This window comes from Thamnophis sirtalis, unplaced genomic scaffold (assembly GCF_051295495.1).
Source record: "Thamnophis sirtalis isolate CommonGarterSnake01/CBP01778 unplaced genomic scaffold, rThaSir2_p1.2 scaffold_2, whole genome shotgun sequence".
Classification (NCBI taxonomy): domain Eukaryota; kingdom Metazoa; phylum Chordata; class Lepidosauria; order Squamata; family Natricidae; genus Thamnophis; species Thamnophis sirtalis.
This window is the reverse complement of record NW_028261382.1, coordinates 23,563,650-23,588,052: the sequence shown is the minus strand read 5'-3', so window position 1 is coordinate 23,588,052 and position 24,403 is coordinate 23,563,650. Positions and strand designations below refer to the sequence as shown.

The following is a 24,403-nucleotide window of genomic DNA, read 5'->3' as shown; positions in this document are numbered from 1 at the left end:
AAAGGACACATATAGACTAGGTGAAACCAGGTTTAATAGCGGTAACTATGAGAGGGATCATGGAGTCTCAGTGGATAACCAATTAAATGAGCCAACTGCAGCGGCAGCCAAAAAAGCCAATGCAATCCTAAATTGCTTTAACAGAGGGATACAATCAAGATCAAGTGAGGTACTAATAACACTCTATAAAGCCTTAGTAAGACTACACCTAGAATACTGCATCCAGTTTTGGTCACTACGCAATAAAAAATGTTGAGACTAGAAAGAGTGCAGAGAAGAGCAACCAGCATGATTTGGGGACTGGAGGCTAAAATATCCGATGGACAGTTGCAGGAACTGGGCCTGGCTAGTCTAGTGAAGAGAGTCATGATAGCAGTCTTCCAATATTTCAAGGGCTGCCACAGAGAAGATGGGTCAAACTATTCTCCAAAACACCTGAAGGCCATGCAAGTAATAATGAATGGAAAACTCAAGGAGAGATTTAACTTAAAATAAGGAAAAATGTTCTGATCGTGAGAACAACCTATAGAACAGAAGTTGCCTTCAAGAAGTTGTGGGAGCTTCATCACTAGAAGCTTTCAAGAAGAGACTGGACTGCCATCTGACAGAAATAGTGTAGGGTTTGCATAGATGGGGTGGGGGGTAGAGAGTTGGACTAGATGACCTTCCAATTCTGTTATTCTGTTAAAATGGTGACTGCTTTTTATTTCTGGCTTATAACTAATAACTTCAAATAGCACAATACAGTAACCAGAACGCAAAGTAAGCAGAAAAGCACTTATGTCTATAAAATCTGCATTCAAGCATCACCAGACTCGAGTTATTCTTTGAGATGGAGTTTGGTTGCACTATGCCTGCAAGGCAAATCTCAGGAGTCTTCTGGCTTTCCCTACAAGGAAATTAACTTGTCAATTGACTTTGAGCTTGCTGAAATGGCCAGAAGTGCCTGGAAGAGAGAGTAGCCCACCCCGGTTTCCCCCCCAATTCGTGGATCTAGGAGGCTGGGTTACTGTGTTGGAGGATGTTGATGAAAACTAGGCCCACAACTGCATTTATTCAATGGAGTGGCAGGCATGGGGTCCTACCAATGTTTGTCCTCCTGAGTTTCAGGTGCATCCATGGCCATGACTCCAAGACCTGGCAGAGGAGTGAGGATGCAAGAGCTGAAGATGGTGGATGTGGCTATTGGTTCTTTGCTTAGTCCATATGCAGATTGCCTTCTGTGACACTGCAAGAGTAGGAAGCTAATTAGGATGTACCAGGAATTTTTGATTTATGACCAGTTGCTTAACAAAGTTGAAAGTTACGACAAACTTCCCCAGTACTATTTGTGATCTACTGTCAGGACCTGCCTCTCCTCCTTTCCCAAGAAAGTATAAACTCTTAAAAACGTGGCATTTCAAAAGGAATCTTTTATTGAGAAGTGATAGCAGGATAGGCGAAACAGATCTAAATTCCCTCCCAAACTATACAGTTAAAAATAGGGGTTTAGAATCCTTCCCTCCAGTCCGAATGAGGGTTCAGCCAATCCACAGGTATAAATATGTTTTTGTAACGGCCGTCTTGAGAAACAGATAAGGATCTTCTTCCACTTTCAGCAAACGGAAACAATCCACATGGCCTTCCCTCATTACATTCCAAAGAAAGTGAGAATACTGCAAGGTGCTTAGCCGCCAAGAAAAACGTTATAAAAACACAGCTTATCCCCATGCCGCCCCCTCCCTTCATTTGAATGGCAGTATCATGCTATGGATCTGACATGCCACCCTCTTTAGAAAAAAGATAGATCTAAAATACTAAAAATACTATAATGGCTCCTTCTAAAATATTTTGAAGTCCATCCAGGATGTTTTGAACTTTTAAGTTTTCCTCATCTGAATATTGATCCATTTTTCCAAAAGAAAAGAGATGTAAAGAAAAAGAAAAAAAAGGAATCTGATATCTCTGCCACACTAGCCTGTCAAAAAGGAAAACTTTCTTGAAGAATATATTTGAGCATAAGTTCTTTTGTGGTTTTCAAAGTAGAAGGGTTCTTGCCTTTTTCTTTCCTTTTCCTTCTTTTGCCAAAATATTTTCCAAACGCACCTGCAAGACACTGTTCATGCCCTTGAATCTTTATCAAGTTTTATAAACAAGTTCCAAACCCTTCCTTTGCAAAGTCAGTGAAGTCAAATAGGAATGAACAAAGGATACATTATTTCAAGAAAAAAAAAACTTCAGGCTCAGGCTTCCCCAGATTTAACTTTTTAAAAAACTTTTTCTTCAAGTATCTTTAATATGATTTTATAACAAATAGAAGGAGGAATTTGTTAAAATAAAAAAAAAGTTTTAGTTTAAGCCAAAAGAATTAAGGTAGTAAAAAATAAGGGAAAAAAAATCAGTCCATTCACTTCAAGCGGAGAAACAGGAGACATTGCAATCAATTCAATCCACAAAACATTGTTACAAGCTAAGGCAAAGACCTTTCGAAGGAGTCCAATAAAGATTAAATTCGCCGCTTTATTCTTACTTAGAGGACTAATATCTTTAAAGAAAAAAAAGGTTTCTTAGGGCAGTCTTCTGAAAGTAAAAAAAAAAAAAACCTCACCAGATGGAAGGAGGCGGGGCTTAGGGAGGAAGAAGGCGAGGCTTAGCAGTGAGAAGACGGACTTTCAGGCTGTTCCTGAATCTCTATCTATACCGAAGCATCTGGACGGTTCCTTTTTGGACCCAAGCTGTTCCGAAGAGACAGTGAAAGGTTGGGGGAGACCCAGTGGTCCCAGAGACGTTCGCAAAGTCTCTGGGGACCCAGGAAAAACCTCCTTTGCCAGTGACTTCTGGATTAGCCTCAAGGCTATTGAAACTGCAGACAGCCCTAAAGAAAGAGAAAGTGTTTCCAGCTGGTAAGAATATTTTATGGTTTAGAGAGAAACGGACTGCCTAAAAATTCAAACTAATTTAAATTAAAGAACAGAAGAATCTAGTGGCGATTTTGATCCTTTTAATGGTTTTGGATGGTGGTTATCCTACCTTTTAAATGTTATTCACACGGATAATGGATAGATTACTCCAACATCTCCTCTGATATTCTGCAAATGGGCTGTAAACCAATTCACTATAGTTTGGCTGTTTACATCTTGACACTTTTATTGCTTGGCTGTATTGGCTTAAGATCTGATAAGATTGCACAGCTTTCAGTCTGCTTTTACTTGCAAATACTTCAGAGCTCTCAAGAAAAAATACTAACTGCGTATAAACATGCCGTCTATTCAAGCGTCTATTCAAGTGATTTTTTCAGCACTACAGATGCTGTCTGACACAGAAGATAGAATTCAGAGAAAATTGGATTATTTGGTGTTTTTGGCAACAAACTATGAGGAAAAAACTGAGAATGTTTTTCAAATACAAAATAAGAATGTTGGAGATAAAGAATCTGAACTTGTTGATATTCGTGACAATTGGTTTACTTCTGAGGGAGGAAAGAATGGAATGTTTGAGGAGGAGTTAAACGGACAGAAAATTCATTTCAAAAGACAGGGCGCAGGAGAACTAGGAAGCATCAAATAATTCATAGTTTATGAAATACCATCTGCAAAACATTTGATACCACTACTGAGAATTAGACAAGCTGATAAAGGAAATAAAAAGAGGGCGGCAACATTATATGAGAGGCACTACAGACAAAAAGGTGCAAAGATTTCTTCGTATGGACTTGTTCCTAAAGATGTTTGGAGAATTGGACCCACAAATGGCAGCAGATATAAGACTGTTCTGTTATTGGAGAGATATAGGTTGATAGATGGAAGAGTATAATTCAAAATTAGCTAAACTTAGTTAAATCCATTTGCAATAGGTATAGATGAATAAAAATTGATAATGATAGTAATGTATACAATGTTGAGTTGATATGATAATTGGATATGAGAAGGGAAGGTTAGAAATATATTTGGACTATATATAAAGATTAATAACAATAATAATTATTATAAAAAAATAAAACTATATACAGTTAAATCTTAATAGGGGGAAATGCTATGATATAGGATATAATTAAATAAAGGAGAATGATAATAAATTATATACATGGAGGATTAGAAATCTTTGGTATTAAATATTATGGATGTTTAGCTAAAACAGGATATGAGGACTTAATGTTAATGGAGGATTTTATAAATAAGTAAATGAAATGCCAGCATGTGGTTATGGATTGAATTTTTGGTATAGTTAAGGATGAAGGATGTTTAAATAACTGTAGTCAACTAAAAGTGGAGGTATGATTATGTTAATATAGATAAACATTTGAGTTAAGACGTTCAAATTAATATGAATTAATGGAAGAGATGCACAAAAACTTTTTGTAACCAGCTGATATACTTTTTTATAACATATGTTTGTTGTGGGATTTTTTGGGTGTTTTTTTAATTGTTGTGTGTATTAAATATATAAGTATATATACAATAGATACAAAGTGTGTCTGTGGGGGGAAATATAGTTAGGATAGATTAGCAAAGGTAAGGGTTAAGAAATGATACTAAATTATATCTGGGTTGGCGGAAGTACCATCCCAAGGAAACATAAACTGAGATTTAAAATAGACACACCAACAATAGTAGAAAAAGAAAGGGAGAAAGGAGGAGAATGAAAGGAAGATGGGGGAAAGAAGAAAGAGGTAAGGAGAGGAGGATGGAAAGGAGAGAAAGAGGAGAGGGTAGAAAGGGGAAGAGGAAGAGCAGGAGTAAGAGAAAGGTACGGGAAGAAGAAAGGGGAAGGAGAGGAGGAAGGAGGAAAGTAGAGAAGGGAGAGAGGGAGAAAGGAAAGGGAAAGGAAGATGGAAGGGAGAGAAATGGAAGGAGAGGGGGTAGGAAGGGAAAGAGGAAGAGTAGGAGCAAAGGAGAGGCAAGGGAAGAAGGGGAAGGAGAGGAGGAAGGAAGAAAGTAGAAAAGGGAGAGAGGGTGAAAAGAAAGAGGTAAGGAGAGGAGGATGGAAAGGAGAGAAAGAGGAGGAGAGAGGGTAGGAAGGGGATGAGGAAGAGCAGGAGTAGGAGAAAGGTACAGGGAGAAGGAAGGGAAAGGAGAGCAGGAAGGAAGAAAGTAGAGAAGGGAGGAAGGGAGAAAAGAAAGGGAAAATAAGGTGGTTGTCAGCATCCCTCCATTATATAATTAGGAAAGAAAGACCAAGAGATTCCATGTGTTGGAAATCAAAAGTACTTTTACTAATTACAAATGGTTAGCGAGCAGTTGCGAAGCGAAGTCTGTTTAATTAGGCGCGAAAGCAATTGATATATAGAATAGTCCATTCCCCACCCCTTGGGATCATAGCCTCAGGCCAATCATAAGTCCTTCAAGTGTCAGGTGTGAGATAACTTCAAAAGGTATCACGAAGATGGAATGTCGGGGTCGTTGGTCCAGGCGGGAAGCACCCACGCATGCGTAGTCCAACCATCCAGTAACTACTAGAACATTCCTCCAGCACATCGAATAACCCCACCCAAATACCAAACCCTCCCTCCCCGTTTCATGACAGCTGAAGCAGTAGCAAGGCAGAAGCTGACGGTGGTGTTATAACAGGAGGAAGGGATGGTAAACAAAGCAACCCAAACTGTATATTATAACCTATTAAATGAAATAATAAATGTGTAAGAATGATAAATGTTAAAACACTTGTAACCAAACGACATGCTATATGTGATGATGGTTTTTTTTTCTGTTTTGTTTTTTTTCATTGTTGTGGGTATGTGTTGTCTATGTAACAAACAAAAAAATAAAAAAAAATTATTTTAAAAAAGTAAAATATTTTGAAGTCCATCCAGGATGTTTTGAACTTTTAAGTTTTCCTCATCTGAATATTGATCCATTTTTCCAAAAGAAAAGAGATGTAAAGAAAAAGAAAAAAAAGGAATCTGATATCTCTGCCACACTAGCCTGTCAAAAAGGAAAACTTTCTTGAAGAATATATCTATATTTGAGCATAAGTTCTTTTGTGGTTTTCAAAGTAGAAGGGTTCTTGCCTTTTTCTTTCTCTTTCCTTCTTTTGCCAAAATATTTTCCAAACACACCTGCAAGACACTGTTCGTGCCCTTGAGTCTTTATCAAGTTTTATAAACAAGTTCCAAACCCTTCCTTTGCAAAGTCAGTGAAGTCAAATAGGAATGAACAAAGGATACATTGTTTCAAGAAAAAAAAAACTTCAGGCTCAGGCTTCCCCAGATTTAACTTTTTAAAAAACTTTTTCTTCAAGTATCTTTAATATGATTTTATAACAAATAGGAGGAGGAATTTGTTAAAATAAAAAAAATGTTTTAGTTTAAGCCAAAAGAATTAAGGTAGTAAAAAATAAGGGGAAAAAATCAGTCCATTCACTTCAAGCGGAGAAACAGGAGACATTGCAATCACTTCAATCCACAAAACATTGTTACAAGCAAAAGCAAAGAACTTTCTAAGGAGTCCAATAAAGATTAAATTCGCCGCTTTATTCTTACTTAGAGGACTAATATCTTTAAAGAAAAAAAAAGGTTTCTTAGGGCAGTCTTCTGAAAGTTAAAAAAAAAAAAAAAACCCTCACCAGATGGAACACTTTCACTTCTTCTTTCCTTCCGGAGACTTTGTCAGCCTGGGGACTGCCTGTTTGCCGCCGGTTGGAAGTGCTTTCCTTGGATCGATCAGGGACTTTGCGATGTCCCTGTGACCAGCAAGGTTTTGTCTTCCTAGTCACTATCTCTTCGGGACGGTTTAGGTCCTACCGGACTGTCCAGAGGCAAAAGTGTCATCGGTGGACTCAGACTGTTGGGTCTGCACGATGTACCGTCACTGGCTCCTCCTCAGAGGAAGAACAATGACTTCAAGCACCACCCTCCTTGTAAAGCTTCCAGTCTGTTAGTCTAACCTCATCAGCATGACAAGAGTGGTCTCCAAGACTGGTGCCTGTATTAAGGATGGCATCACCGATAGGATATCAGCTGCTCCTGTTGAGGCAGGGCTGAAATGCAGTGGAGATGTTTTGGGGGCATTAAATTCATGTTCATGGCACAGAGGGACTTTGCAATTAATTTGATCATTCTTCCTAACATCCTGGAGTATATGCACATTGTCATCTTCCACACTGGATCAGCACTTTGTGAGAATTAATCTTCAGGTCATTCTCACAACTTTTGGCCAGGACTGTATATTTCCCCACTCCAAATCCGCTTTCCTTTCAGTCAGCTAAAAAGTTATAATGAACGAACTATTTTGAGGACTCTCATTCCTTTTCAATGCCAGCAGCGCCATATTGCAATGAAGATTCCCGACAACATTGGTTCCTTGAACGATCATTTCTTATATCTGCCGGAGGGAATTGCGGGCATCACGACCCTTCCTCCCCACTTCCCGCAAGAAACAGCGTTCCCGAGTCTCACTTGGCGGAGCTCACCGTTGCCACTGCTGCAGCGAGTCTTGGCTTGGCCCGGCGGGCGGCCAAACCCACTTCCCGTCGCTCATCCCGGCCTTCTTCAAACAAGCGAGAAGCTGGAAAGGCCTCTCCGTGCCGCGCGCACTCGGGCCCTTGGCGGGCTTAGCCGGGTACCTGACGGCGGGAGCGCTCCGGGCCTCCGACAGCCGAAGCGACCTCCGTGTCAGCCCGGGCTGGCCCGGCGCCCGCAGTCCTCAGCCGCGCTTCCTCTCCCGGCTTTGCAACGGCGCCTTTTGCGGCACTGCGCGGGAGGGGAGGGCGAGGCTGCCGAGCGGCGGCCGCTCTAGTGCGGGGCGCCTCCGTCAGTCGGCAGTGGCCGACGGATCCGGCTGGAGGGAGACGCCGCTCCGAGCCAATTAAGCGCCTTCCCGGGCAAGAGTTGCGCGCGCACCCGCAGGAAAGCCGCCCAATCGGCAGCGCTTGACTCCGCGGCCCGCGTGGGTTCGACGTATAGCCGACTCCGAGTGGCAGCAGACGGTCAAGAGGGCCAATAGGCGGCCGGGAAAGCGCTTGCCAGGACGCCGATTGGCCATCCTTCCCTAGTGCGCCCGTGCTCCACGTGGGGTGGGGCGCCACCCTCCCTAATGACGTCATACCAGAAGCCATTTTGGCTGGGCAGGGGGCGGGGGCCTCTCACGTGAGGGAAGTCCCGGGGGGGGGTAGTTTGGCGCGCGTCCAGGAGCTCCGTTGCTTCAGGCGGCCGAGCCACGGGCGACCCTCCGGCACAGCTACCGCCCTCGCCTGGGAGGCAGCGCTCGGCGCCTTCTCTGACCGGCCCTTCCTGGCAACGGGAGGGGAAGCTCCGCGGCGCTCTTCGCTGTGGAAATGTCCCGCGGGCGAAGCGCGGCTGCTTCCTCCTCCCGGCGCCTCGACAACCCCACGCGCCCAGCGCTTCGCGAAGGCCGCCGCCACCCCGGCCCTCCGTCAGTGGCCCGCCCGGGATTGGGCGCCGAGAAGCCGAGTCCGAGGGAAGCGGGAGCGGATCTCTGGTTGGCGCGTCCCGTGAGCCGCCCGGCGCTTAGCTTAACTGGGGCGGCTACAGCAAACGGGAGGCTCGGTGCGGTGCAGCAGCCGTGGTTAAGGAAGCGGCCTCGGTTCTCCCTTCCCCGCGGGACGTCTGCCCTCTCGCCCGGCGCCGAGCCTTGGACGGCCCCGAAATTCCTCGGCTAGAAGCGACGGGAGGGGCCCCGGCGATGGCAGGGAGGGAGCCCGCGGGGGCCCTGAAACGCTCCCGCCCCCTCCGCCCAGGCCCCAATCAGAGCGGGAGCTCCCCACGTGGGATCCCTGCGCGGTGATTGGCGCAGAGTGGCGGGGACACCCCCCTCCCGCTCGCCTCGCTTCCCTCTTTCTTCCTCCGGCCGCCGCCGCCGCCGTTTCCCCCCCACGCGCAGCTGGAGCGGAGCCCGACGGTGCGGGGCAACCTGGGAAAGGAGCCGGCGCCGCTTGCGCCCCGTCCGGACACCGCCGCTGCGAGTGCGCGCGGCTCTCCGGCTTGACTGAGCGGCTCGGGATCGGGCCGGCGAGAATCCTCGCGAGCGTGGGGAGCTAGGATGCCTGGGAGCGGCGGCGCAGCCAACTCGGCCGCCGCCCGCCCGGGGGAAGGTCGGCCGCCGCTGCCGCTCCACCCGGAGGAGAAGGACGACGAGGAGGCGCGCCAGGCTCCCGGGGTCGGCGGGGGGCGTGAGGGGGCCGCCGGGTGCTGAGCCGCCCGCGCTCGCCTCTTTTGTCCCGGCTTCAGAGGAGTCCTGGTTCCCGTGGCGGTGGGCCTGCTGGGGCGGGCCATGTATCCGCAGGGGCGGCACCCGGTGAGTGGTGCTGGGCCTTGCCCGGAGAACCTTCCTTTCTTGGGCAGAGGGCCGCCAAGGTTCAAAGCAGCCCCCCACTCCCCTCGCCCCCGCCGGCTGGGCTAGCGATGCTTTCCCTCCCTCCCTTGCAATCAGTTAAACTAGGCGGGGAAAGACGAAGCGATAGATTCGCCCGGGCCGGCTCTTTGAATGTCTCCAGGGTCCTGGCAAGCTGGTTTATTTGACTTTTGAATCAAATGTTTGTAAAACCACATCTCGCGTGTCAGGGAGGGTCTGGAGTATTAGTATTAATATATTATTTGTTGTCATTTGCTCATTAAGGGCCCCTTCCAATAGTCCTTTCTTTTCAAGGAGCCCCCTCCCCAAGCTAGCCAGCCCAATGCTCTTTTGGGAAGGGAGCCCAGATGGTTCTCCCGTGATGCTGGAAGGGGAAGGGTCTGAAGTCCCACCCCAGTGGTGCTGGCATAGGGAGGGGTGGCTGGGCTCCCCTGGCCTCCAGTCAACGTGTCTCTTCCTTAGGGCCCCCACCAGCCTGGCTTTAAATTCACAGTGGCTGAATCCTGTGACAGGATTAAGGACGAGTTCCAGTTTCTGCAGGCCCAGTACCACAGGTGAGCATCCTCCACTCATCCCACTGGGTCCTGCAGCCTATAAGGGTGGCAAGAAGTAGGCTTTCCCTGTGGAAAGCCCCCTCCCCCTTCAAATGCAGTTTTCTGCCTCCCTTTCTCCTCCAGTGGCTCCCTTGAGAAATGCTTTGGATTTCAAGCTGTGCCCTAAAGCTTCTGGGCCTCAGGGCCCCCATTTGCTTGGGAGTAAAATCCCATCATTTCTCCTGCTCCTCCTCACCCCAGGTACTGCCCTCCTAGCAGTTCAAAAGCAGGCAAATGCAAGGAGATGAATAGGTACCACTTCAGTGGGAAGGTAACAGCGTTCCGTGCACTTTTGACATGTAACCATGCTGGCCACATGACCATGGAAATTGTCTTCGGACAACGTTGGCTCCCTTGGCCAAGAAGCGGAGATGAGCCTGTGGCCCAGAGTCGGACATGGCTGACAGGGAAACCTTTACCTTAGGAAATCCTGGCAGTGCCGGAGCCTTGGCTCTTGAATGAAGGGCTGCTGGCTCTTTTGCCTTGGCATTCTGATCTTCTGGCTTGCTAAGGAAGCCCAAAGCAGCTGGTGGCTTCCTCCCCACTCCCTCCACTGGCTTTGCCTGCTGTTTGCTTTACCTGTACAGGTAGTCCTTGACTTAACAACAGTTTATTTAGTGACGGTTCAAAGTTACAGCGGCACTGAAAAAAGTGACTTATGACCGTCTTTCAGTTATGACCGTTGCAGCATCCCCATCATCATGATCAAAATTCAGATGCTTGGCAACTGATTCATACTTATGACCATTGCTGTGGTCCAAGGTTCAATGATCACTTTTTGTGACCTGACAAGCAAAGTCAATGGGGAAACCAGATTCACTTATCAACTGGGTTACCAACTAATCAACTGCAATGACTCGCTTAACAATTTTGGCAAGAAAGGTGATAAAATGGGGCAAAATTCACTTAACAAATGTCTGAATAACAGAAATGTTGGGCTCCGTTGTTGTCATAAGTCGAGGATTACCTGTATGAAAAGAAACTCCAGGAATGGTGGCTCTTTAACTGAAACCTCCAAGGATTTCCTTTTTCCCCAGCCTGAGTATGCTTTCTCTGGCTGGATACTTGGCAGGCTGGGCTTCGGACAGTTAAGGGCAGTCAGGCCGGGCGCTTTAGCTTTAGAGCGTGGAGAATCTTTCTCTAGGCCTTTGGGCCTCCAGTTCTGAGTGCCAGAGTTCATTTTTGTGAAGGCTTAAAACTTTTTATGAGCACAGCTAGTAAACATGCAGGAAGGAAGGAAGGGTTTCATGTCAACATATTGGATTTGTGGGCATATTTTTTCTTGTTTCCTTTCTTCGTATTTGAAGGGATGATGTTTTGTATATCGTGTCACTTTAAAAATTCCTATTTTTTTAGTTTGAAAGTGGAGTATGACAAGCTTGCAAATGAAAAGACGGAAATGCAGCGCCACTATGTCATGGTAAGAGACATCTTTTCTGGCTCTGCAGGAACAGAACTGGGAGGGATCTCCTTGCTCATCGCATTTGAGTCCCACTTATTGGGGTTCTCAAAAGTAGCCCCAATAGTCATTCTCTGGAGGGGAGGGGAGAGACAGAGCGGCTAAATTGCAGTCTGCGATCTAGCTGCGGTGCCTGGGTGCTCTCCCACGCACAGCCCTGCACGGAAGGCACTGAAAATTCTCTGGTTAACGGGCCCGTTGCTCAAAAGATGCCCTGACTGCCCTGGTTGTGTGACCTGAAAACTGTTTGTTGTATTGTAGATCCTGGTTTGAGGTTCCTGGCCTGCTCTTTGTTTCTCTTAAGGCTCGTGTGGCAGGGGCTCTGTGTGGTCTGTGGGTTTTGCAGGCTCTGAGCTTCAGGTCCTTCTGCCTCTGAGCAGATTGCTGGTGTATGTCAAAGTTCTACTTGAAGAATACGTCAGGAAGAGCTGCTCTGCCAAACTATCAAAATTGTGTTCAGTGTCACTTCTCTTTTTGGGACTCACCAGAAGGATTACTGGGCTGGAGATGGCCTCATAATGTTCCCAGGGAGAATATAAGATCAGTGGTGGGTAAATGTTTGAACACTGTGCTATGTAGTCAGCTGCTTTTGCTCCAGCCATCCTTTCCCACAACACACTCATTGCTGCCACAAATCACCCCTACAGTTGTGGCTGTTCAATAATTATTCCAGGCACTTGGGTGGCATGGCCTGTACAATGACATTTGGGTATATGGAGCTTGCTGAGATTTTAAGGCAGCTGAAGCTGTCCCAAAACTCCCTATTTGTCTCTGGGAGTCTAAAGATTTGCTTTGGGTCAGAAGCTTCTCTCTCCAGTGGCTTCATCTGGCTGGGAAACCTGGGGCAGTCTGACTTCAGAGCAGTGGCTGAGTCTCCTACCAAGCCTCCAAATAACACAGACTGGCATGTCTGTGGCCATTTTCTTGCATGTTGAAAGGGCTTTGTAAAAAAAAAATAGGTTGGTTATGTATTCTTTGAAAGACACTCAACTGATTTCCTCTTCCTGCTCGGCTCTTGAGTTGTGAATTGAGTCTTTCCCAGATAATTATTGTCTAAGCATTGTATTGTGTCCCTCTATGTAGGAAAGCCTGGCCGAGTTGGCATTGTTTGTAAATTGGGTACTTGCGGCAGGGAGCTTATGCTGTCCTTGATCATTACGTCCTGAGTTGATGGGAGGTGATGGTATCCAACCCCATGGCTTCCTCTGCGCTGAGCACCTTATGCCTTACTTTGTACCGTTGGAGGGAGCCCCAGCGAGGCTTCCCAGAACTGCCTAGGCTGTGCACTTCCTGGAGACAGCAGGGGCTTAGTTTGGGTCTGGGTAGCTGAGAGTTCAGCTCAAGGGAAGAGATGTTTTATGACAGCCTTTTTCTAGTTTTGCTAGGGTGACTGTACAGAACTGAGGTGTTCAAGGCCCTAATAAATCCAGTTTTGTCATTTTGATGTTGAATTTTGGGCACGCTTAGTTTCTTCCAAACATTTCTTGCATTATTGGTAAAAAGTTTGTGCCTCTTTTGTTTTTCAGTACTATGAAATGTCTTACGGGTTGAACATTGAAATGCACAAGCAGGTGAGTGCCTTCCTTGAAAGTCCCTGCCTTTCCCAAGGGAGTCTCGGAATGAACCCTGTAGACTTTGGGGTGCAATTGTGGGTGGGGAGTGCTTTTTTTTCCTGGGCCTGAATTCAGGATGACTAAAGGATCCACAGAACAATGGGGCTTCCTTGACTTTGGGAGTAAACTTCATTTCAGCTGTTGTAGCCACATTCTGGCAGTATTTTTTCAACTGTAATATATTTTGGAATTTCAAGAGTGCATTTTACTATATTTATTTCCTTATTGGGAAAATATCCCACCATTCAGGAGCTCAAGCCAGATCCTAGCATGCTGTCCTCTCATTTCCGCTCTGACAGCTCTGCCGAATTGGTTGGCAAACAGAAGGGGACCTGCTTGACACCCCTGTGAGCCTCTCCCAATTGGAACCCAGATTCCCCTTTCCGTTTCCCTCCCCTCCACCATCTGCTGGGCATCTTGCAGTTAGCAGAGATGGCACTCATCTGGCTGATGGCTATGAATTGGTTTCACCCCATCAGATGCTTCATTAAGGTCACAAAGCCATCTGGTTGCTGCTTTTTGCAGGTGCCTTGAAAAGCAGGTTTCTGATTATTTGTTTTTATTAAGTAGTCAAAAGTGAGGAGCCAACTGCTTATCTCATAAGGAAATGCTTTTCACTAGTGTTTGATTGGAAATAGTGGAAGAGCTCTATGCTCTGTATGTAAAGCAGGTGTCCTGTATTGTAAGAAAGGTCTGGCAAAGAGGATGGCTTTGAAAAGAAACCTATATGATGTGACATATAGCAGAGGCTGTGAAATTACACAGCCTGTTCAGCAGTCCACTGTGTTTGGGGAAGTAATGAAGTTTCTCATTCTTCCCCAGGCACTTAAGGGCCATCCGTGGGCCCTTGATTGAGTGGTCTCCTTAGGAGCCTCCAGACTGCCTGGCCATCAGGGCAGGCAGGTGAGTTCCAAGGGAGAGAGATGTATGTTGGCTTTGCCCCCTCCTAAAGAGAGAAAGATGTGAGGGGGGGGGGGCTTATCCAGCACTCTTGTTTGGCTGCCTTCCCTTGAGCAAAACAAAATGAGGGGAGGCGTTTTCTCCCTTGATGAGCCTGAAGTCTCCCTTGTGAGAATAAAACGTAAAGGAATTGTTATTGAGATTCAGTCTGATGAAATGTGGAGGTGGGGGTGTTTTTTTTTTAATAAGCACTGCCTCTGCAGAAGCCTCTTGGTAAAGCCTGGCCTATGGCTCAAGCAGGCTAGGCCCATCCTCCAGTCCTGATCTGCAGCCCTGGGACAAAGTTTGTTCAACAGAGGGGAGGAGGCATTGGAGAGCACCGTTCTTGCTGAAGGCTTCCCCTGTCACCCTGCTTTCAGCTGCTTTCTCTGTAAGGTGCATGCAAACCACACTGGCCACTTGTCAGAAATGGGACTCTTTCCTGCATCAATTTTCTGGCCTTTCTCCTTCACAATCCAGTCAGATAGATGTCCTTCGTTGCACCTGATGCTTTCTGATTTTACCTTCAAGTTACCTGATCCTTTCCCCTAAACTACTACAGATTAATGCCGCCTTTCCCCCAGCTGGACGCCTTCCAGAGATGCCAATTATAAAGTTCTAGCTGGCTCAGGCCTCTGGGAAATAATGTTTCATCATATTTCAGGTCCCAGACTGAAGAAGGCTGATTTATTGTTATGGGTACCTAATAGATAGATTTGGGGCAAGGAAATGAGGTTGGGGTTATTTTTTCCTTTCTGCTGTCCACATTCAATCTGTGGCTTCTTATGGGCGACGGTCTCTTTGATGGACCGTTGGCTCCCTTGCTGATTGTTACAGGTGTATCTGGAGGGCATTTGGATTTTTTAATGGGGAAAGATTGCTGGATGACATCAAATGAGCATCTCTGCTTTTATCTTTTTCTTCCTGAATGCTATGCTAGACTTTCTTGAACCAGAGCGCACAGTTCTGTCTTCAGGCCCATCCGGTGACCGAGTGGTTTTGACTTTGAGGGACTGAACCTGGAGGCAAATATTGGGGCTGAGGAGAGAGGACAGTACAGTGTGGCTTCAGGATTTTTTAAAAACCAGGCATCTTGGGGTTGTCTTGAGTAGCGCAGTACCTGTCAGATACAAGAAATGTGTTTAATTATTGAGGACACTTGAAACCTTTGAAGTTCTTCCAAGCTTCCCAAATGAAGCTGTAATCGGACATGTGTGGCAGTTCTGTGCTTGTTTGACTACTAGCAAGTCTGGTGAGACTCGAGTGTCCTTCTGAGGAAGTGTGCTTGGGCATCTTTCATGCAGCCCTGTGATTTCTTATTGGAAGACGGGAGTACCAAGCAGCCGTGGTTCACTTTGAGTAAGACTGTAGAAGAGGCTGGTGCTGTTGGGCAGTAGCTGGCACGGAGGTTTGGCAGATTGTGTGCTAGATCTGACAGCAGTGTGGCTGCCATTCCATCCAAGCAAAGGTGGCTGTGGAAAAACCACATGGCTGGAGTACGAGGGTTGTGTGCTTAGGCTGCACTCTGTGACGTTCTTAATCAAATGTGGAGCAGATAAACCACCTCTATACTTGTTCCCCAAAAGGAAACGTTCAGGTTGTGCCTCAGCTACTGTTGGGGGCAAAAGGGGGGTGCGTGTGGCTAACCTTAGAGGAAATCAATCTTGAGAACCTGGCTTATTTCCCATGGCTCCTTCTGACCACATCCTCAAAGAATAAAGCCTAAATGGATATAAATGGATATAGTTATTTAATTTGGTCAGCTATAGATGTTTGGCTGCAAATAGGTTCTGGGAGGGGGGGAATGAGAGATTTTTGGGAATCTCTGGTATGCAGGTGAAATGAATATACTTTATGTTAAAAGCCTTGAGAATAAGAATAGTGTGAACTAAAGTTCTCTTCTCAAGTTTGTGCTGTTGCCTCTGCTTGTTAGTTGGCTGTCTTTAACTACTTGTGATTCTGGGGAAATTGACACAAGCTGGCTGAGGAAACCAGCCAAGGAGAGAGACATGAAAGTTAAAGGGCACAGCAGCTTTAATGAAAAGCTGTCTTCTTGTGCTCTCCCAGTTTTTGTCAGATTTTCAACAAGTAAATCGGTGTGAAATTCTGTAGGCTTTCCAGCCAAGTTTTGAACTAATGAGCATCTGCTCAGGTGACCAGCTGTCGTTTCTCTGCACACAGTTCCTGGGTCTTGAGTCCCAGAATAATTCATGCAGTTTTATGTCTACTGGAGCCGAGCCCTTCCTGATGGATGGATAGGTATCTGATTGGCTTTGATTCTTTGGAAATGGATAACTAAACAAACTATGTTGGAGCCCCCCCACCCCAACCCCATTGGACATTACATTCCAGAGATTCTTAGAGCACAATTCCCAAACCCAAGTTTGCTATTTCAGAACCTGGCCATGAGGCCTGTATAGCACAATTACTCATTGGTGGAGGGTCCAGTCTAGCCTCTGGGCATCTGTTCTGCACTATCATTGGGCTAGCATGGGGTTGGAGCCCAGTAAATGCCAGTGGAGGAGGGACAATGTGTTGTAACCCTGGGAGTTGTTTCTCTAGAGTTGGTATTTCTGCTTTTGTGCAATGGGCTATGAGAATCGCCTTGGGAGACGGGAGAAAGAGCCACAACCTACAGCAGCATTTCTCAGGGTGAAAATTGAGCTTGAGAAACTCTGACTTAGACAGTGGCCTGACAAGAGAGAAGAGTAGGGATGGAGTAAGCATCTCAGAAGGGACTCTCTCTAGTTCTATGGGAAATAAAGGCAGAGGAGGGGGAAAGCACTTTCAGACTTACACATTTCTGTTACAGAAATTCTGTTACAGAAATTCTGTTACTTACTATTGAGATAGTATTAGTATTCATAGTTTGGGTTTCCTATTCTGACTACATTGAAGGCTGACATTTTGTGAGTTCCCCAGGGCTATGGTATATAAGGAGGATGGCCATATAGGTCTCTTACATAAATATATTACATTTTTTGGCTGCTGGATTCCTGAGCTTTCATTTAATACTGTTCCCTATTGTTGCATTAAATAAGAAAGTGGACCAATTGACAACTCTGAAGTCTACAGTGTCATTATTATAAGCTTTGTTTGATCACCTTCCAGAGCAGTGTCAGGTCCTTCACAGCATTAGTATCAATCTGTCAGTCGATCAATCAATCAGAATAGAGCTGGAAGGAATCTTGGAAGTCTTCTAGTAGTCCAACCATCTGCTCAAGCAGGAGATGTAAGGACCTCCCAAGTTGGTCCGTCAGGAAAGCAAAACTCTTGACTCCATTGAGTTGAATCAAAATAACTTTTACTGAGAGAAAAGTGGCAGTAAAGTCAGGTGAAATCTGAAGGTTCTTGCATAAAGGAATTCTTCCGTTTCCTCAAACCCAATCCTTCTGACCAGTCCACCGGCAGCCAACGTGATGCCAGAAGGTTGCTTTGAGAACTGCAAGGTGCTTGGCAGATAATGGTTCACTCTCAGGGCACAATGGCCTTGGAACTAGGCTGGGATGGAGTCTGTTCCATTTCCGCAAACAATCCCCCTCCTTAATTCCCAAACATTTATAGCAAAAGCATGCAAAAATGCCATCAAACCTTCCTCCTCCCCCTCTCCTTCCAACAGAATGGCAGGAGATGATGACACGCCTGACAGGAGACCCTTATACCATGCCTCCCTGAAAATAAGACCAGGAATTATATTTATTTTTGGTCCAAAAGACCCATTAGGGCTTATTTGAGAGGTTGGGGGTAGAGTCTTATTGTTCTATATATGAGAGGCGGCAAGCAAGTGGGGGCCAAAGGTGTCAGGCAGCAGCTGCAGCCCCCCAGCCCTTTGGCCAGTGCACTCTGGGGCTGTGAAGCCCATACTGCGCAAGTGAGTGGGATCATTGCTATTGCCTGGCCAGCTCTTGCTGGACATGCACAGCCATCCGCCCGCTCCTGCCCAATGTCTGCTTGCCCACAGCCGCAATGGCCCAGGTAACTATACAGCGCATCGTGTGGGCCGGTGCGTGAGACAGGGTGAGGCGGCTGGTCTGGCTCCCACCTGCTCCTGGGGGAGGGTGCCATGGCAATGGACGGGACTCCTGCTGCTGCTGTGCCGCTGCCACCTCCCCCCGCCAGCATCAGGGCTCTGCAGGCCCCACCACCCCAAGAGTATCATTGGCTACCTGTTCAGATGGGGCCTGCATGGAGATAGGCCTCGGGGGCTGCAGCTGTAGGAAGGATGGGCATACCAGGGGTTGTGACACAATACATACATACATACATACATACATACATACATACATACATACATACATACATACATACAAGATATATTATGTGCTTTGCTAGATGGGACTGAATGGCAGACAAATAACAGATATTATGAGGACCCAGATTGTTGAAGGCCATATGCTGACTCTAAACCACTAGAGAAGGCTATAAAGCACTAGGAAGTGCTATATAAGTCTTAAGTGCTAGTGCTATTGTTAATATTCAGGCCGTCCATTTCCCATTTCTGAGCTTAATTCAAGGATGGCAACTTGTGTCCTTGTATCTTTATGATTGTATTGGGAGGGTTTTTATGTAACATGCTGTAAGACCAGGGTAGGACATCAAAGATGCTTCTTTACTAATAGGACTTTTTGAGCAGTCTAGGAGAGAGAAGGCAAAGCACCATCCATATTGTATCTTGTAAGTTGCCCAGAGTCATTCTAGGAGATTGGATGGCCACATAAATCAAATCAGCCAATCAATAAAATAAACTTCAGGGATGTGTTTGTGAAATCGCCTGGTGCTGAGCTTGGCTCAAAGGAAGCCAAACCTTTTACTTCCATCAGTTGCACCTTTCACTCCTGCCTTGTTTTCTTGGGGAATGACTCTCATGAAACAAAATACTATATTGGGGAGTGGGGGGGATTCTAGAAGAAAATCAGATTTCTGACCCCTAATCATTTGGTGCAGGTGTCCTGGTGATCATTTACTGATGAGGCTGATTAAAGAGCTACCTAGGCTAGGGGCTCCCACTGCACAGGAGGGGGATGTTGACATGCGTTTAAATATGAAGGGATCCTTTAACAAAAGTAAACTGCTCCAACTTAAAGTTGTGCAAAAGTGCCCTCCCTGTCTGTGCAGTCCATCAACCGTACCACGCTCACAGTCTGCCGGGGGTACATCTTCCTTTCAGATAGCCTTCTTCCTTCCCCATGTCTGCTCTTAGAAATCCTGTCCTTGCAGATCCATGGCCTCAGGCTAAAGGATCTGGGCCTGATTTTCTCATTTTTGTTTCCACGTTGGTCCTCTTTGCCCTGTGCATTTGGGAACTCCATAACATCTGTTTGTGCCTGCATGCAGACTCCTACCTGTGAATAATTCTCATCAGCAGGGTTCTCCACAAATAGCAACCACAAATAGCTTTCAACATGCCCTGGAGTGTCTGACACTAGAGAGCACTTGAATGTGTGCTAGACAGCTGGAAGTGTCACTAATTGTCTGCCTGAGTGAGAATGGCCAATGCTCAAGGATTTATTTTCATCTGTTTAGAGAGACAATATTCTGCTTTCAGCAAGTACTGGAGACACTTGAGTAGATGGCTGCATCTCTCTTAACTCTGGGACTTGTTGGGAAACAAGTGGCAGTGAACGAAAGCCACAACGAAGGCCTTTGAGGAGTATCCAGTATTTCCAGCAGGGGTGAGAAGCTTCAGTTCCCTTCAGAATGTGATAGTCAAGTGATGGTCCAGGGACCTTGCAGTCTTCCTTAGCAGCACCTTACCTGTCAGGCCTGTGGTGCAAATAGGGGAAGATTGGTGAGAAATACAGGGTGCTAAACTGTCCTGGTTCTTGGGGGCTCTAGGACCAGGGACAGAATAGGCTTTGACAGAGGGGCTGCAGTGGCTGCTGTGTACAGAAAAGAGGAGATCCTGGTGGGGAAATGATGATTAAAACACAGGAGATGATACTTTGGTTGCTTTCAGTCACTAAGCTCCTGCAAGAGAGATTTGTTCCGAGACTTACAAGAATAAATGGAAGGGCTGCCAAGGCAATGAGGGTTGTGAAGAACTCTTAAAAGTAGCAGGATATGTTCTGTTGGCTGAAGAAAAGTCTGTCTTCAGATGTTTCCCTTCATTGGAGATCTTCAGGCAGAGACTGAATGGCCATCTATCCAAAATACTTTAGCAGATCCTGGACTGTTTCACTCTATCGTTGCCCTGTGTGGGTGATTGGCAGTTGGACTTACCTGAACTGCATGTTTCATAGAGATGCGTGGGAGGAGTAACACGTGGGTATTACCCAAGCCTTCTTGCCTATTGGAGACTGAGGTATTAATCTTTTGGAGCCACACCTCCGTACCTCCTCCGACTCTCCCAGATTACCGATGGATCGTAGCAGAAACTAAAAGGAAGGACAAACAAAAAACAGCCAACACATATCCTTCCTAATAGCTAACGCTGAACCTGGACTCGCTCAGCCCCCCCCCCTAGGCGCAGGGGCGCCCAGACGGGAGGGAAGTGACTCCTCCCACGCATCTCTACGAAACATGCAGTTCAGGTAAGTCCAACTGCCAGTTTCCGAAGAGAAGGCGTGGGAGGAGTAACACGTGGGACATACCAAAGCTAGATGTCCTGGGAGGGATTCGCTGGGCTTGAGCCCCCCGGGGAGTCCAGAACCCGCTGCAGAACCCTCCTGCCGAAGGCAGCCTCCGCAGAGGCGTAGGCGTCCAGTCTGTAGTGTTTAATGAAGGGAGAAGGAGAAGCCCCGGCGGCCGCCCGGCAGATCTCCTCTATGGGGGCCTGGGTGGACCAGGCTGCAGAGGTGGCTGCACTTCTAGTGGAATGAGCCGTGATGCCCTCAGGGACCGGAAGACCTTGTGCCCTGTAGGCCTGTGAGATGGCCGCCCTAATCCATCTACTGATGGTGGCCGGAGAGACCTTGGCTCCCCGGGAGGAAGGCTGATAAGACACGAACAGAGCCTCCGAGCATCTAAAGGGGGCCGTGCGTTTCAGATATATGTGCAAGGCTCTCCTGACATCCAGCTTGTACCAGGATTTCTCCCTGTCACCTGAGGGGTGAGGACAGAAGTCTGGGAGAATAATCTCGAGAGCCCTGTGAAAGGGGGAATTAACCTTGGGCATGAAAGTGGGGTCGAGTCTGAAGATGACCCGGTTATCTAAGAAAGTGCAGAGATCCGCCCTACTGGAGAGGGCGTTGATTTCGGAAACTCTCCTGGCCGAGGTGATGACGACCAGGAAGACAACCTTGAGAGTTAGGAGCTGAAAAGAGACCTCTCTCAGGGGCTCAAACGGGGCTTCGGTGAGGGCCTGAAGGACGGTAGGAAGGTCCCAGGTGGGGAATCGATGGACCACTGAGGGTTTCAGATTCGCTGCCCCCTTGAGAAAGCGCTTTAGGACCGGATAGTGGGACAAGGGAGGGGCATTCACCCACCCCCCCAGGACTGTGGATAGGGTGGAGACTTGTCTCCTGAGCGTACTAGTGGCTAGACCCTTTTCGTGCCCTTCCTGGAGGAAGTCCAAGACCTGTGGAACCGAGGCTGCAGCTGGACGGAGACCCTTGGTTCGGCACCAGTCCGCAAAGGCCACCCAAGAGGTGTTATAGATGCGAGTGGTGGACTGTCTCCTGGATGCTTCCACAGTTCTGATGACCCTTTCGGAATATTGAGCCTCCCTTAATTGTTCCCGCTCAATCGCCAGACGGTCAGATGAAGCCACTCTGGGTTCGGATGCTCCAGAGACCCCTGGTGCAGGGCCAGCACCCCCGCTGGGATCCTCCAGTGGGGAGCTGTGGACAGATCCACGAGGTCTGCCAACCAGGGACGACGAGGCCAGAAGGGGGCCACCATTCTCATCTCCGCTCCCTCCGCCACCACCCTCCTCAGGACCCCGGGAATGAGGGGAAGGGGGGGAAAGGCATAAAGAAGACCTGGTGGCCATCTGCAACGAAGGGCGTCCGTGTCCATGGCTCCCCTGGTCGGAAACCTCGAAACGAACTCTGGCAGCTGGGCGTTCTGCGGGGTCGCGAAGAGGTCCACCGTCGGATGGCCGAACCTCTCGCAGATCTGACGGAAGATCGAGGGATGGAGCTGCCACTCTCCGTTGTCCACCGTCTCCCTGCTGAGCCAGTCTGCTTGATGGTTGTCCGTTCCAGAGATGTGTTCGGCTTTTATGGACTGAAGGTGCCTCTCTGCCCAGTTCCCCAACCGCAGGACCTTGTTGCGCAGGGCCCTGGAGTGGGTGCCGCCCTGTCGGTTCACGTGAGCCTTGGCCGCTACGTTGTCGGTCAGAACCAGGATGTGTTGACCGGCTACCGAGTCCTTGAAGTGTCGAAGGGCCAGATGGATGGCTCTGAGCTCCAGCCAGTTTATGTTGTTTTGCAGATCTGACGGGGTCCAGCGGCCCTGGGCGATCTGATTCTCCAGGTGGGCCCCCCAGCCGAAGAGACTTGCGTCTGTGGTGAGGATCCTCCTCGTCGGTTCTCTGAAGAGGCATCCTCTGTTCAGTGCTGGGGAGAGCCACCAACAGAGGGATAGCCGTACCTGGGGGGTCACTCTGATCCTGAAGGTAGCATCGCTTGTCCCGGCTCTCTGGTGAGGTAGCAGGAACCACTGGAGCTCCCTGGCGTGCAGTCGGGCCCACAGTACGATTCCTATGCACGAGATGAACTTCCTCAGGAGCCTGGAAAGAAGAACTACAGGGACAGTGTAACTTGCGAACTTCATGGATCATCTTAACAATGCTGTCCTTGCGATCTTGGGACAGAAAAACCTCCCCAGCCACTGAATCAATGATGGACCCTAGGTGAAGGAGCCTGGTGGAAGGAACCAGGTGACTCTTTTCCAAATTGATGGAAAACCCCAGGGCCCTAAAGGTGTCTATGGTGATTCTCAGGTCTCGCTCAGCCAGGGCGGGAGACCTGGCTAAGACGAGGATGTCATCCAAATAACAAAACAAACTGACTGGGAGGGAGCGTAGGTGACCGGTTGCTGCTGCTAGGATCTTGGTGAAAGTCCTGGGGGCTGATGCCAGCCAAAAGGGAAGGGCCCTGTATTGGAAATGTTGCCCTTCATGTGAAAACCTGAGGAATTTACGGTGTTCCGGGGCGATCCTGATGTGTAAGTATGCCTCTGTGAGGTCGATAGAGGCTAGGAAGTCGCCCGGTCGAATGCCCTCCAGAATGGATTTTAGGGAGGCCATTTTAAATTTGCGGTATACCACCCTGGAATTTAGGAGCTTAAGGTCCAGGATGGCCCTCCATCCCCCTGAGCTCTTAGGGACTAAGAAGAGGTTCGAATAGAACCCGGATCCCTCCTCCCCCTCTGGGACTCTTTCAATGGCCCTGATGTCAAGTAGATGTTTAATGGCTTTGGCCTTAAGGGCCCGCTTGGCCGGGTCCGTAGAGGGGGCAAAGGTGCGGAATCTGCTGGGGGGAAGAGAACGAAACTCCAGGTGTAGCCCGAGCCTTACAGTCTGGAGAACCCACTCGTCCGAGGTGACCCGTTCCCAGGCATCCGCAAACAGGGAGAGGCGACCGCCGATGGGGAAATCTGGGCCCGGATTACCTGAATCTGCGGAAGGGACGACCGCCTCCCCCTCGAAAGGGCCGCTTGCCTTGCTGCTGGCCCCTGAATCTGTCCCTCTGGAACTGTCTATCCCCTTGCCTGTGGAATCTAGGGTTCTGGTACCTCTGATTCTGGTTGTCCCCGTCGGGTGGTCGGTACGGGGCCCTCCTGGGGTATGGCGTGTGGCGGAACTCCGATCGCTTAGTTGTTGTTGGGAGCACCTTCCGCTTGTTCTTATCCTCTACGAGGAGAGGATCCAGCGCCGTCCCGAATAGCTTCTCCCTGGTGTAGTCTGCGCCCGTTAGGTGCCACTTCATCCGGGATTCCGCCTGCCAGTGACATAGCCAGAGCATGCGCCTAGAAGCAACTGAGGAAGACATAGCTCGGGCCGCATACTTTACCGCATCCAGCGTGGCGTCTGCTGAGAACTGCGTTGCCGCCAGCATCTTGGATATGTCTTGTAGCAGGCGCACATCTGAGGCCGGAGTCCTGTCCCTCAGCTGCTCCAACCATAGGACTGTGGACCTGATAAAGAAAGAGGCGGAGGCAGCCGCCCTGATAGCCCAGGTAATAGCCTGAAACGTTTTGCACAGGACAATATCTGCCTTCTTGTCCTCAGGTTTGAGGCAATTGGCAGTGTCTCCTGCGACCACTGTTGAGGATGAAGCCAGAATGGCCACTGGGTTGTCCGCCTCCGGTACCTGGAGAGCCTGGGCAAAAGTTTGATTAAGGTTGTAGAACTTTCTTTCATTCCCACCTGGGGTGGGGAAGGACCCTGGTTTTACCCACTGCGATTTAAGGACTTCCATGAACATCTCCGGAATGGGAATCTCCTCCTTGGCCACGGGGGGTCTATGGAAGGGCCCCTTTTTCTTTTTGTTCTTACCCTTGTCCGATGATTCTGCTGCCGGTTTGGGATCCGGGGGAGGATCCAGATCAGCTGTGGCCGCTGCCTTG

The 24,403-nt window shown here is 48.1% G+C and overlaps 1 protein-coding gene and 1 long non-coding RNA gene across 4 annotated transcripts in view; one reads left to right on the top strand and one right to left on the bottom strand.

The window, feature by feature from the left end:
• Positions 1–14: 14 nt before the first annotated feature.
• LOC148048497 (uncharacterized) lies at positions 15–8,052 on the bottom strand. Its single transcript, XR_015695450.1, has 2 exons — positions 6,541–8,052; positions 15–1,228 (listed from the first exon to the last, which is right to left on the bottom strand). It is a non-coding gene; the product is annotated as an uncharacterized LOC148048497 (long non-coding RNA).
• A 297-nt stretch (positions 8,053–8,349) lies between these two features.
• TLE3 (TLE family member 3, transcriptional corepressor) overlaps positions 8,350–24,403 on the top strand; it is a 51,197-nt gene continuing 35,143 nt past the window's right edge. For all 3 annotated transcript variants that reach the window (XM_087704442.1, XM_087704441.1, XM_087704440.1), the window contains exons 1-4: positions 8,350–9,230; positions 9,750–9,841; positions 11,237–11,300; positions 12,866–12,910. In XM_087704442.1, the coding sequence (XP_087560568.1) occupies positions 9,207–9,230; positions 9,750–9,841; positions 11,237–11,300; positions 12,866–12,910 (225 nt within the window). In that variant the 5' untranslated portion in view covers positions 8,350–9,206. The remainder of the gene's footprint in view (positions 9,231–9,749; positions 9,842–11,236; positions 11,301–12,865; positions 12,911–24,403) is intronic.